The sequence below is a fragment of the Silurus meridionalis genome, chromosome 29 (genome assembly GCF_014805685.1).
Source record: "Silurus meridionalis isolate SWU-2019-XX chromosome 29, ASM1480568v1, whole genome shotgun sequence".
In the NCBI taxonomy this organism is placed as follows: domain Eukaryota; kingdom Metazoa; phylum Chordata; class Actinopteri; order Siluriformes; family Siluridae; genus Silurus; species Silurus meridionalis.
Genome location: NC_060912.1, coordinates 10,874,462 through 10,888,491, shown reverse-complemented (window position 1 = coordinate 10,888,491; position 14,030 = coordinate 10,874,462). Strand labels below are relative to the sequence as shown.

The window sequence follows — 14,030 nt, the reverse complement described above, 5'->3', positions numbered from 1 at the left end:
TGTTTAAAATGACGTTTGTGATTAATTGCTAGTATAATTTTGTTGCACACCATCTTACACACAGCACCAGGAAGTTTTACACATAAATGTATGTAATTTTTATGTCATTTACGTGAATTTTCACCAATATAGAGATTTATCTGGACATAGAAAATATGTGTGTTATGCGATTGATGGATGTACAAGTAGAAATTATATTAAATCTGTTTTTTTTTTAAACAAAATTACACTTAAAACTACATTTAAATCCCCTGTAACACTATAACCTGATCATTTAGTACATTCATATTATTCTCATTAATTCCCGTTAATTCCAAAGGAAATTTTCCAGTTATGCAAACCCGGTAATTTATTCATTTATTCAATTATTCATTTATTCAATTATTCAATTATTTATTTATATATTTTTAGGAGAACAAAACTTTCGTTTTCTTCTTAGGTTTTGTTTTTATCGCGCTTTCGTTTTTTCTCCACGTTTCCAGCGTGTTTCCTTCATGACGCCGTGACTCGGGGCTGCTTCTGGATCACGTGATCACTTTGACTGAATCATCACGTAAAACTTCATATGAATTGATCAGCTGGGGATTTTCTTTAAATGATCTACAGCCTGATGGAGTCGCTGGATTGTTTAACTTATGAGCAGATGATTCAATTTTTTCACCGTAAGAAGACGACGATCTCGTCCATGGAGAAACCGAGCACCTTCCTGAACCAGCTCCGAGACTACGATCTGGTACCTGAGGAGCTCTACCAGGTCAGAGAGAAGAACCTTACACCATTCCTCTATTTATTAGAGAAAGAATGGAGGGAGGGGGGGATAGATAGATAGATAGATAGATAGATAGATAGATAGATAGATAGATAGATAGATAGATAGATAGATAGATAGATAGATAGATAGATAGAGCTGAAGGGCGATCAGATCTTTATTTAATGAATAATCAGGAGACTGAGAGCAGAAGAAGCGCGGTGTCTGTTCCTGTAGTTTATACTCCATGGGTGGAGATGAAGGAGAGAAGACAAGGTCCAGTGGTGTTCACATGCAAACTTATAGAGATTTCAGAGTCTTGATGGGGAAAGTTTTCAGCTCGATCCGAGTTATTTCTAAAGAGGAAAGAAAGTGGCAGCTCAGCGCTTTAGATTAGATCAGAAGATGAGAATCGTAGCGCCACCAAGTGTACAGTAGATTTATAGCCTTTAGAAGACACCATTATCCAAATTTTATTACATTTATCTCATTTATGCAACTGAACTGTTGAGGGTTAGAATTTATATATACAGTGTCTGGTCTTTTTTGGCTTTTCAGATGTTTCTTTTGTTTAGAAGAAAGAAAGAAAGAAAGAAAGAAAGAAAGAAAGAAAGAAAGAAAGGTGCTTTATGCTTGTCACATGTACATTACAGCACAGAAGAACATCTTTTTTCCATATATCCCAGTGATGTTCGGAAGCAGGGGTCAGAGCGCAGGGTCGGCCCTTGAGCACAGAGGGTTAAGGGCCTTGCTCAAGGGCCCCACGAGTGGCAGCTTGGCGATACCTGTGTTTGAGCCCCAAACTTCCAATCAGTAACCACTTCCCTTCATCCAATACAAACTTGATACTTTAACATTTAGAAAGATTGACTTTGACCAAACAAATCTATAAATGTCCAGATGTTCCACTTTATTTCTGGTGAAAGCATGAACAGCTTTACTCAACATCTGGACTTTCAGCTGAAACACTTTGCCGTGCTTCTTGTAAAACTCGACAAAGATGTTCTTCATTAGTTGGAGGTTTATTTCTGATGTAGTTCATCTCAGAGCAGTTCAGCAGGATTTAGGTGCGGTGACTGAGAAGGTCGTTCCATGATAAATATCACTCCAGACGTCTGTCTGCTCTCTAAATAACACTTAGAGTTCGGACGTATTTGTCGCTTCGGCTCGTCGTCTTGTTGTACGGTGAAGTCGGTTTCAGACAGATGTGCATGGTGTTGACGTGTGGAACGGTTGCCATGTTGGTTCAGAATTTCTTTCACTTTCTGAAATAAGTTTCCAACATTCCCAGTTCCAAACCAAATCCAAACCAACAAGCTTCCGCCTCCATGTGTGACTGCGGGAATGAGGGAGTCTGATCACATCTTCTCTGATGTTCTCCATCTTTCTTCCAGCCATAAACTGTTGAATTCTTTTGTGTCGAAATCTCTCGCTCTCTCTCTTTCTCTCTCTCTCTCTCTCTCTCTCTCTCTCTCTCTCTCTCTCTCGCTCTGTGCAGAAGGTAATAAAGATGAAGAGTAAGAGTAAAATTCAGAAAGGTGTGTATGAGATCCTGGACTTTGTGGAGAAAAATGGTGGTGACTCAGTGAAAGTATTTTGGAGTTGCGTGTTTAAGGGGCACATCCTACACAAATACCCAGACCTCCGCTTGATCCTGAGCAGCCTCATGAACGGTGAGTGTTTTCCATTCCTTCACCTTTCTTTCTTCATGTTTTCTTGTGTTGTCTTTTCTTTTTCACGGTAGTTCCACTTCTTTCACTCGACACACGTCTCGTGATTGGACCCGATTTTATTGGAGTGTTTTATGATCTTTGTTTTAGAATCCTTTAGGGATTGTGAAAAACCTCCTGACGTGGAGAAACCGAGCAGAAATGAGGACGTCGAGAAAACGAGAGTGAAGCCAGCGCAAAAGAAGAGATTACCAGAGAGAAGGAAAAGTAGAGAAGAGACAGATAAAGAGGAACCAGGTCCTTCCTCTGCATCCAAACTGAAGAAACCGGACATGGAGCAAAGTCTCTGTGAGTCACTGCAGATGTGGGAGTTCATTTATCATTTCTTTCACCTCAGGAGAGAAACGATAACTGGAGCACCATTAAATGATCATTTTTAGAAGATCAACAGTTCAATATTTACCTGATAGAGGAGGTGAGACTACAGTGTGTTTTAAGGGTTTAGGAATGAATAAAGAAAATGATTTCTTTTAAATATCCATAGCCGAATGCTCTTGACGTTTTACGGGGATTTTGACAATTTCTATCTCAATTCTTTTTTAAAAACCAATCAATTAAATTAGTCAATTCTTCTGCCCCTAGTGGTAACGGATGGTCAGTTCGACTGGTCATTTTAAATAAAATTTATCAGCAATAAATGTAATAATTGTTTTACTGTGAATTGTTGAATATCTGCTGCAAACTTACTTTCCCAATGAGGATAAATACATTGAACTGAACTAAACTGATATGCAGTACATCAGTCCTACTTCCCTAAAAAAATAATAAATAAAATGAAATATTTAAAAATACATTTCTAAAGACTTTTATTGCTGGTTTAAACCTGTGAAGTTGGATAGAAATGCAGGTTTTACACATGTCCATGTCTTATTTAAAAACAGTAGGTTATATGCTTCACTGGGTGGGGAATTCTGGGTAATTAAGTTTAATCCTGTTGTAACTTGACATTTCTTGCTGTTAGCTTTACTGAGTAATGACGAAGAGCTTCCTGTAACCTGCGGAGAGAAACAGGGCGTGTTGTATCCAGCCAAACTGGTTAGAGGTAACGCTCATTTACATCTCATTAAACACCGTATGAATGTATTATAAGCCCAAAGTTATTAGAACTTGTTTTCACCCGTATGTGGTTCATTCCCAAACTTTTACCACAAACTTCCTCGAGTGCTAAGTTGTAAGTGGCTCTGGATAAGCGTGGACTGCTAAATGCCGTAAACTGTGAAGCACATACCAATCTCATGGTCAGGTGTCCAAACACTTTTGGCCATATAGTGTAGTTAATAGTTGTTGTTTGTATTCTGTTTTGTCTCAGTGATCCAATGGCACTCGAATAAATACAAAGAAAAGAAGTTGTACTTGAATTTGGATTTTAAATCAATCATATTTTTCCTTCCTTCAGGAGAGACGTGTATTTTGTCTGAGGGCCACTGGTTCACTCCGGGTCACTTTGAGACATTCTCAGGAAAAGCAAGTAGCAAGAAATGGAAAGTCAGCATCCGCTACAACAACATTCCACTACAGAACCTTCTAAAGGTGAATCTCTCAGTCACTGTGAAGATGCAGCAGGAAAACACTGGAAACACTGAAAACATGGACACACTGTACTGACTCACATAAACCTACTGCAGTGTGTATAATAAATGTTAAAATCTCTCTCTTTTTGTTTTTGTTCTGGAAGGATGGTCAGTTGCAGTGTCCAGTCACTTACAGATCTTACAGTCAAAAGGTGCTGAATGTGTTTAATTTTCCCCTTATGTATTATGATGTATTTTTTAATTCATTTTATTTATATATATATAACGACACTCAGTTTATTAGCGTGTGATTAATGCAGCACGCATTTCTGTCTGACCAGTTCTATTAAAAATATAAATAAATACAAAAAAAGAAAAAAATGTAAACCTTCAGCGCAGCACACATTTATTCATGACGTCCTTTTTTTTTTACTCAGATATAAAAAAAATAATACAATTTAATCACTAAACATACATTGACGTAATTTACAGTAAAACATCAAAATTACTTTTAAACATTTACAGGAATATTTAGTCGTCGTGCTCTGTTTTGAGTTTTGTTTCAGTATTAATTAACATACATTTGCATAAAGCATCATTATTTGTTAATGTTGATTAGAGTATTTAAAAGGTATTAATTATTAATTAATAACATTTGGAAATTTGGAAGATGATTAGATAGATAGATAGATAGATAGATAGATAGATAGATAGATAGATAGATAGATAGATAGATAGATAGATAGATAGATAGATAGATAGATAGATAGACAGATTTTAATTTTTATTATTATTTATTTATTTATGTATTTATTTATTTTGCAGAGAAAGATTCTTGTATCTAGTGTGGAAAGCTCCAGCTCTGGTTAGTGTACACACTTTTTGTTTTACTTTCAACGAGTAACAAAACACTGTCGTAAAAAGAATTTCTGTTTTTTAAATATAGGACATAATCAAATGCAGAACTGAAGGTCATCTGAAGATCAGATTTCTTGTTCTGATATTGTGTTTCCACGTGTTGCTCTGTTGGAACCTGTTAGAGTCGAGTGAATCCAGTGAGGAATCCAGTGAAGAATCCAGTGAAGAATCCAGTGAAGAATCCAGTGAAGACTCGATGGATGAAGAGCTGAGGAAGGAGGAGGAGGAGGAGAGCGAGGCGGTGGATATGGCACTGTTTGCGCTTGGCGTTTTGCCGGTCAGCTGTGGCTCCGTCAGTGGAGATTTATATAAAAGCAGATTTGTAGGTAGGTGGTCATTGGAGTCAAGTACAAAAGAACATAATGCTGGTATAAAAGCTCACACTTTGCTGTGGAGTATCTCCTTCTACCATCGTCACTTCAGCGCTGACTTTAGAGCCGTCACTAAACTGACTATATGTATCACATGTTTCTTTCTGGAATGTTTGCGGAGCTCGAATTCTGTCGCAGCCTTAGATAAAGTAGTGCCATAAAACGACACCTGTTTCCATGAGGTTCATTAAATACATATTCGAGAATGTGTGTGTGTGAACTACTGATAATGACGCTGTTGGAGTTAACTTTTTTTACACCACACGCTATAATGAGCTCAAGAAGGTCGTTAGGAAATGTGGACAATCGCTGTTTCTCTGTGGATGGACCTGGAACTGGATGTTACTACGGTTACTGTTTGTTATGATCAGCTCGTTCATTTAAAACACTGATTCAACCTTTAACGCTCTGAACTCACACCTGAACTCCAGCCAATCACAGTCCTCTATTCACAGTGAGCAGTGTGTGAGGGAGAGAAGTGTATGACTGGACAATATGACCAAAAAGACCTGTAAATGATGAGTATGATAGTGTTTATAGACGTGTGTGTGTGTGTGTGTGTGTGTGTGTGTGTGTGTGTGTTTTGAAGGGCCACACACGAAGAGCATTCGCACGGAGGAGCGCTGGTTCACTCCTGTGGAGTTTGTAAAGCAGGAGATGTCTCTGCCTGATGGACACTGGAGTAAAGATGTACTGTGTCACGGCAAAACCCTCAGATTCCTGGTGAAGGTAATGCGAGAGTCACTGTTTCATATTGTTCCAGAATCTTCTACCAGTCTGATATTTCAGAACTTTGTACAGTAGTTAGACAGAACACACACACCGATTACACTGATATGGAGAAAAACGTTTCTCACCTTCATGTGTTCTGTTTGCAGAAGAAGATCCTTTTTGTTCATCCCGTGTTATGCCCCTGTCCTCTCTGCCAGCCGAAAAATGAGGTGAGTCTTAAACCCATGGCAACTTTCTGAAGGAGCCAGACTTCTGAGATTCCTTCACGTCTTTGAAAACTTCGTTCCACATGTAGAAAGTAAGACATTATGACCGACTACGACTAGAAAATAACGGACCGTAAATCCGGTGTTCCCTTCATTTTAGTGGACATTATACCATTTATACAGTAGGGTGTATTTTATTATTTCTACAGAGTCACTTAGGGAAAGGAGAACTTTGTGGAACTAGGAGTTTGGCAACACTGGGATGTGGGTAATAGTTTGGAACCAGTGTGAACTCATTAAGACCCATTTACCATTGGTTTTAATGGAGCACTGGGGTGGTGCACAATAGTGATAGTGTGAGTGCTGCACAAAGCGAATTTCAGTCTCTTACAGATTTGGACATCATGATCGTGTCCCGTCATGGATGCACCATTTTTGAAGAAACGGCTCAATACATCAATATTATCGATTTCGAATCCTTGATGTTCTCTAGGCTGTTTAAACACCACCTGGGGAGTTTTTGTGCTCATTCAGATAGAAGGGTGTGAGTGAAGTCAGGTACTGATGAAGGTGAGAAGGTGAGGAGGTCTGAAGTGCAGTTAGCATTCACATTCATGAACGCATTCATGATCATACTTCCAACCCATTTGTGAAAGATCTTCATGATCTTCATGGCTTTGTGGTCTCCGAGTTCATATGAAGAGAAAATTTCATGCTACTGCACTTAAAGTTGTTCTACGGCTGGGAAGGTCATTCGTAAACATTTAATGACTTGGTTTTCTTCGCTATTTAAAGAGGGATCAGGATAACGATGACGTGTGCTACATTTGTAACTCTGGGTTGAATCTGGTGTGCTGTGACGAGTGTCCACGAGCTTTTCATCGTCGCTGCCACTTACCGCCTCTGCAGGACGACTCGCTGGGGTGAGAACATGAGAAGCTACAGCAATGCAATCAGTTCATAGTACATTTCTTTGGTTTTGATGTGTGTGTGTGTGTGTGTGTGTGTGTGTGTGTGTGTGTGTGTGTGTGTAGGGACGAATGGATGTGTACTTTTTGCGTGTTTAAGAGTAACCACAGTTTGTGGATGCACATGAGAAGAAAAGACGTTTTGAGAAGCCCTGTTTCCAAAAACACCATGGTATAGAAATCTAAATCAGTACATCACACACACAGACACAGTGATTTATGTGATTCTGAGTGTGTGTTTCCTTCATCAGCGCTGTGAATATTTGCTGTTGCGCTTGTTAAAAGCGGATACTCTGGGTGCGTTTACATATTACCCTGCTGAAAAGGTAAGAAAATCTCAGTTTCTTCTCAGTTTTTTCATCCAATAGATATTTATTGATCATTCATCTTCTTTCCCAAGAGGAAATCCAGAAATCGGTTTAATCCTTATTGCTATGATGTGATGCATGTAATCGTGTTCAGCCCCAGCAGAGTATTAAGATGATTTCAGTTCTATTTGATTGGGTACGTATTCGGGGTCATGGCTTGAACCGGTGGTCGACTGCGTAAAAGGTAGGGGCTCTAGCAGTCTCTCACGGCTAGGTGTGTGACCCCAGATACAGAGACACACTCAGAAATAAAAGTCAAAACTGTGGAAAACAGCAAAGATATCATTCGAAACGCTCCAATTTTAAAATGTCCAACACAAAAGTGCAGCAAATAAATAGTTACAAATTCAAAATGGGGTACAAAAAAATCCTCTGAAACTTGGAAACAAATGTAAACAAAGTTTCTCTGCAAATGGAGAAACACTCAAAAAGTCTTACCAGAAAATTGAAAGCAAAAAACAAGCAAACAAATACTTGAGAAAAAGTCAAGAAAATCCAGAAGACCAACCACATGCAATTACAATGAACAAGCAACAAACAAGCACAAAGGGGAATGAAATCCACTCATGGGATGAAAGTGGGAGCTGATGAGGGCGACTCTGGCGACATTTGGTGGGCAAAAATATAACTGCAAATTACGAGGTGGTCGTTGGGTGGTTAAGATTTTGGACTTCTGATCAAATCCCAGCAACACCAAGATGCCACTGCTGGGCCCATGAGCAACACCCTTGACCCTCAACCTCTCAGGTGTATGAATGAGATGAATGTCATTCTGGATAAGGGTGTCTGCCAAATGGCATAAACGTAGAAAGCTACTGTATTCACTCCTGGTACTACATAACAAACTTTTGTTGTTGCGCAGGTGGAGAGATACCATTATGTGATCTCCAATCCCATGTGGCTTAAACGTGTGAGGAGCAAACTGCAGAAAAAGAAGTACAAAAGAGTGGGAGAGTTTGTGCGTGACATCGAGCTCATCTTTAGCAACTACCAGACTTTTAACCGGGTATGATATTAAATCCAGAATAAAGTATCCAGATATATAAGGTCCAGATTTCTGCATGAAGTGTATTAATTTATAGTTTTATAAATTTAGTATTGTTGGTTTAATACTAAGATCAGATTACTGTTAGCATGTTACACTTAGCGGTTTAGATTAGCCTTCAAGACCTTCAAGACGCTTTCTTCAGGTCAACATTTACAGTAAATATATTGGGATAGTATAAGGTGCATTCAAGTCAAACTGGAGGTTTTAAGTATATAAGATAAAAGAACACATTTCAAAGAGTGGAAAATTTTTGGTCATAATCCCCTTCTACATTTAGACACTTCCCCCAGTGTTTAACTAACGCCTGGAAAGATTAGAACTAAAAGGAGTTATGTATTCTTTCTGTGCGGCCCGGTACCAAGTGGGCCCGGGGGGGTTGTGGACCACTGTTCTAGGACATCCTACTTCACTTCATCACATCAGGGAACAACCACAACCACCACTGGATCGTCACTAATGGACGTACGGCCATTTTTCCACCAGTGTTTCCACCATTGCAATGTTTTTCTGCAGCTGAGCGTCTCATTACCGCGCTCTGCTCGAAGTCTTCTGTAGATGTGTTTTACGTCTTCGTTCACAAAAAACTTCAGTTCAGTGCACACACACCAACACTGTCATCTGCCATCTTGATTAACGGTCTCTGGACCGATCCGTGATGTGTGCGCCACCTATCGGTAACAGGACACGCTAACCGATTTGTACTGCATGTAGTGCCGCCACACTAGCATCCATTTTTATACCGGTAACGTTAAAAGTCCCGGTTTGACTTGAACAAACCTTTTCTCTTGATCACAGAGAAGTAAAAATGTATTCGTTTAGACATGGATACGTCTCAAACTTTAAATTAGCGTGAATTACCAGAATGCAATGTTTCTACAGTGTTTAAATATTTGCTGCCAATTAAAAATGCAACCCTGTGTGTGTGTGTGTGTGTGTGTGTGTGTGTGTGTGTGTGTGTGTGTGTGTGTGTGTGTGTGTGAGCAGGATGACAAGTCTGTCAGGATGGGAGCCGCAGTAAAAGAGCTCTTCCAGAAGGATTTTAATGCCGTCTTTAAAATCCAGTAGGTTATTGCATCGTATTGAAAGTTTTTTCCTCAAGAGACAAATATTTATGTTCACTTTTTACACTCGAAGCATCAGACTTTTTATACGTCTATATTCCTGTGTGTTTATTATGGTCTCAGGTCTTTCAGTGATTAAAAGCCTCAATATTATAGAACAAGTAATATCTCAAACTCAGTCTGTAATAAAGAATATAAACTGTAATATACGCTGTGTGTTTGATGATAATTAGTGATGGGACGATTCAGTGATTCGTATCGATGCATTGGCGTAACAGTTAACGATACGAGTTGGAATTTGTATCGCGATGCATCCTTTTAACATATTTGCATCTGTAAAAACTATTTATTTATATATATTTGTTAGTAGATGCACTACGCTTTTATTATTTAGAAAGTGAGCAATAATTTGTGACCAACATTTGATCTGTAGATCGATTTCTCTTCGCTAAACTGTTTTTCGACTCGCTGTGGCAACATAACTAAGTATTAGATCTGAACTGTAACACACGTGAGGGATTCTGGGGTAAGAGTCGGTAATCACACATTCATTTCATATATCAGTCAGTATAATATTTTTGGGTAATGATCTACAAGCAAATATAGCAGATATATCAATTTAGCAATACAGTCAGTGAATGCCGTTTTCAGTTACATCTGAATATATTGTTTTTAATGTTTTACAAATGTAGAACTTTTAAACACCACCAGAAATTAAATGTTTTTTTCTTCACTTTTTCTTTTGTCACTTTTTGTTATGTTTTAGCTTAAATTATTAACTGCTGTTGTTTTGAGTGTTTGGGTTTTTTTGTTTTTTTGTCTCTAATGTTACACTACAAAAGTGGTTGTGTGAGAAACATGCAATAAAATTTTCATTTTGATCAATTTCGGTTTTAAGAAAGTAAAATTATTTTGGGCTAATATTCTTAAACCACTGCAAGAGATCAGTAAATAAATTGACGAGTCATCCCATCCGGTTTGCACTTGGTAGACCATCATTTGTTTTTCAACCGCACAATGGAAAAAAAATAAAAATAAAATAAACTTTACCTAAAAATATTTTTAATCAGTAAACATTTTTATTTCTGCGTCAAGTCTCAAATCAAACACCAAATCCACCATGATTCACACAATTCACCCTCTGGGTGGCGTTTTGTGGGTTTCTCCGGTATCACTTCATTAACCGTCCGTGTGGAAACATAGCGAAGGTTCCGTTTGGTGTCCTGTTGATTTACGTCATTTAAAACCTCCATTATTACTTTAAAATGTTTACAAGAATTTTTTATCTTCCTGCTCTATGTTGCATGTTGCTTAAAGTATTAAAAACAGGAAGTATTAATATATGGTACATTTTAGAACAGATAGAAATGTGCGATTAAGTTGATTAAGTATTTAATTTGATTGACAGCCCTAATATTAATATAATGTGAGGTCCAGTTACCAGTGTGACACTAAAACAGGTAGAAGTAATAACTACTTTTTACTGAGGTACATGTCAGAGCCAGGACTTCTTTACTTTCACTTGAGTAAAAAAAGTATAATCAGTACTTCAACTTTTCCCTGAGTATTTTATAACATGAGTATCTGCATGGATGTGTGTACTCTTGCCACCTCTGCCTGACATCAATATGAATGGTCTCATTTGGCCGCTCATTTGTTGATTGAACTATAAACTCATGAGACATGTGGCTTTCAACCCAGTACTTTTCTGGATTGCTCCAGAACTGATTTCATGTATTTATATATGAAATAAAAAATAATATTCAATGCAGGAAATTTATATTCAAGGTAATTCATCAACTTATTTTTTTGAGCAATATTAACTTTAAATGACTGACAGTAAAGCTCAACGTGTCTTCTTTCCGAAGATATTGTGTATGTAGCCCTCTTTTCTCAGGAACTGTTATTATTTAAAGTTAGGAAGGTCATTATTCAGCTGCGAGTCCCAGACGCGATGGTGAAGGCTAACAGGTTAATGACACTAAAACATGAAATCTTGAAAGTAGAATGCAGTATTTTGTGGAATGCTGCATGTCTTGAACAAACGTCACTATTATTAAATAATGTTTTATTGCTCCTGTCCTTCCCAGAGTTCTGAAGATATTTTGTGCTTTTCCCGCTTGCGTTTTTCTTGCTCATGTGCCAGTTCGGCTTCAAGCTCAGCAACTCGTTTCTCCAGCTGCTCGTATTCTTTCATTACGCTCTCTTTGGCACGCACTGCAGAAATCTTGTCTTTTTCACAGCGCATCATGTTGTCTTTGAGGTTGCTGATGATTATTTGCTGTAAGGCGTTCCTTTTCAGTTTTTCCAACCTGATCTTATTGACCTCCACGCCCTGTTGTCTCAGTGCTGCATGCAGATTGGCCACCTGTAGTGCAGCTTTCTGCAGCTGCTCTTGGGCTTCTGTCTTTTTGTCTTTCTCCTCCTCTAAAATCCTCTTGTTTTTCTCACACAATTTCCACGTTTCCTTAATAATCGAGAGATTCTGCTTCGGAACTGCCTTTTGTAGATCCCTATAGATCTTCTCATTCTCCACCTCCCATTTGAGGCTCTCAATCTCCAAAATGTCCTCCAGCTGAGCAACACGATCCTCCAGTTCTTCTCGTTCCCTTATCCAGTTCTCTCTCTCGGAGTCTATGGTCCTAATCAGTTTCTTATGCTTTCTCAGGGTAGCCCGGAGCTCTGAGATGTTCTGAAGCTGTACGCTGTTCGTCTGCTCCAGCTCCTCCACTTTCTCCCTACATTTCACTATAAGTTTTATTAAATCCTCCAGCTTATCTGACAGCTCCTTTATATCGCGATCCTCCTTCCTGAAGGGCCGAAAGAGTTCCCCGACCCTTTCGAACAACACCCTACTAGAGGATCTTCTAAGTCTCTGTAACTGAGCCATTGGTAAATGAGACACAGTTGTTGTTGTGGTGGTGTTTTATGGCGGGTTGGCAGAATGACGCGCTCCCACCTTTATATACTGGAAAAGGTCCGGTGTGACGTCACAGAGAAATTCCTCCTGCGTCAGCGTGCGTGCGCAAATGTCCCTACTTTTTTCTTCAAATTTGTTCTTTTTTTTCCCTATTTGACAGATGAGCAACATTTAATGCAGTCTTAAATAAATACCGATTCCAGATGTTTTTAAGAATAATAAAAAAATACAAAGCCAGAGGTTTTGCTCTTGCATTGGGTACTGAGCGAGTAGCGCGCCGGGGGCGTGACCGGGAGGGTGGGGGTATGGGGCAGTGGGGTAACAGTGATGGGGCGTAAATCCCGGGAGGGGGACGGAGGGGACATCCCCCCCATCCGAGGATTGTCCCCCCCAAAAAAAATTATTTAAAAAATATCGCACTCTCTATTATGATAAATATATATGTATGTATACCTAAATAATTTTGCAAGTTAAAAAAACACGCCAAAACTGCATTTAGAAACAGTTGAGTTCCCCCCCCCTTCCTCACAGTGGTTTGACCCACTGCCTGCGTTCCAAGTTCATCTGACCTACTCTACACACTCGAGTCGAGTGTGTGACTGCGACTCAAATAATGTTCAACTCCATTAACTAGGGGATTTTATTCACTAAATAAAGCGATTCTCATTAATGTAGTTGATGCAGACTCATTCATAAATTATTTGCGGCAAAAATCCTGATTACTGATGTAATTTCTCATGAATCTGCTCTATTAGTGATTCAAATATGACTTATCTAGTGAAGGTTAGCTTGTTTTGACACTAACACACCAAAACCTGTATTATTTTGTATAATCAATTTCTTAAGTGTCTTAATTAATTTTAAATACAATTTTAAACTTTTTTTTAATTCCTTGTTTTTATTGTTGTTAATATTTTTTATGATAGTTTTACTTTCTTTATGTAAAGCACTTTAAATTACTATTGTGTATGAAATGTGCTACAGTATAAATAAACTTGCCTTACAGTGTCATAGACTCGATCACATGATGGAGAAAAGAAAGATGGACATAAGATCATTTTTCAGTGCACCTAAACCATGTCTTTATAAGTACAATTTGACTGTATTATTTGTGTCCCTAACCCTAACCCTTCCAAAAGGGGACACAATGATGATTTAGGATTAGATCTGTTACAGCCTGTAACTAATCCTAACTCATAATCCCGATCACACTCGTTATTCTGGGTTCTTATTGTGCATCACGCACGTGAAACAACTAAATTGGACTTTACATCAGTAGTCTGGGCTTCAGCTACTAGGAGTAGTCCAGTACTCATGTTAGTTCTCACTCTCCAGTGTTCTGTATTGTTGAAAGATTTATGATCAAACTCTTGATGTCACCCAAATGAGGATGGGTTCCACTTTGAGTCTGAAGTTCCTTTCAAGGTTTCTTCCTCATAACATCTAAGA

At 38.6% G+C, this 14,030-nt stretch overlaps 1 protein-coding gene across 5 annotated transcripts; it reads left to right on the top strand.

The window, feature by feature from the left end:
- Nucleotides 1-494: 494 nt before the first annotated feature.
- LOC124382149 (nuclear body protein SP140-like protein) lies at nucleotides 495-10,394 on the top strand. 5 transcript variants are annotated; one of them, XM_046844282.1, is made up of 15 exons: nucleotides 495-754; nucleotides 2,250-2,286; nucleotides 2,569-2,766; nucleotides 3,440-3,520; nucleotides 3,875-4,008; nucleotides 4,154-4,201; nucleotides 4,815-4,854; nucleotides 5,030-5,233; nucleotides 5,868-6,007; nucleotides 6,157-6,219; nucleotides 7,012-7,139; nucleotides 7,251-7,356; nucleotides 7,436-7,510; nucleotides 8,415-8,558; nucleotides 9,585-10,394. In XM_046844282.1, exons 1-15 carry the CDS (start codon nucleotides 596-598, stop codon nucleotides 9,663-9,665), a joined length of 1,638 nt encoding a protein of 545 aa, XP_046700238.1. In that variant the 5' UTR covers nucleotides 495-595; the 3' UTR covers nucleotides 9,666-10,394. The 5 variants fall into 5 exon arrangements, with proteins under 5 accessions (XP_046700238.1, XP_046700236.1, XP_046700237.1 ...); XM_046844280.1 differs by having other exon boundaries at nucleotides 496-754; nucleotides 2,250-2,421; XM_046844281.1 differs by having other exon boundaries at nucleotides 496-754; nucleotides 2,247-2,286.
- The last annotated feature ends 3,636 nt before the right edge of the window (nucleotides 10,395-14,030 follow it).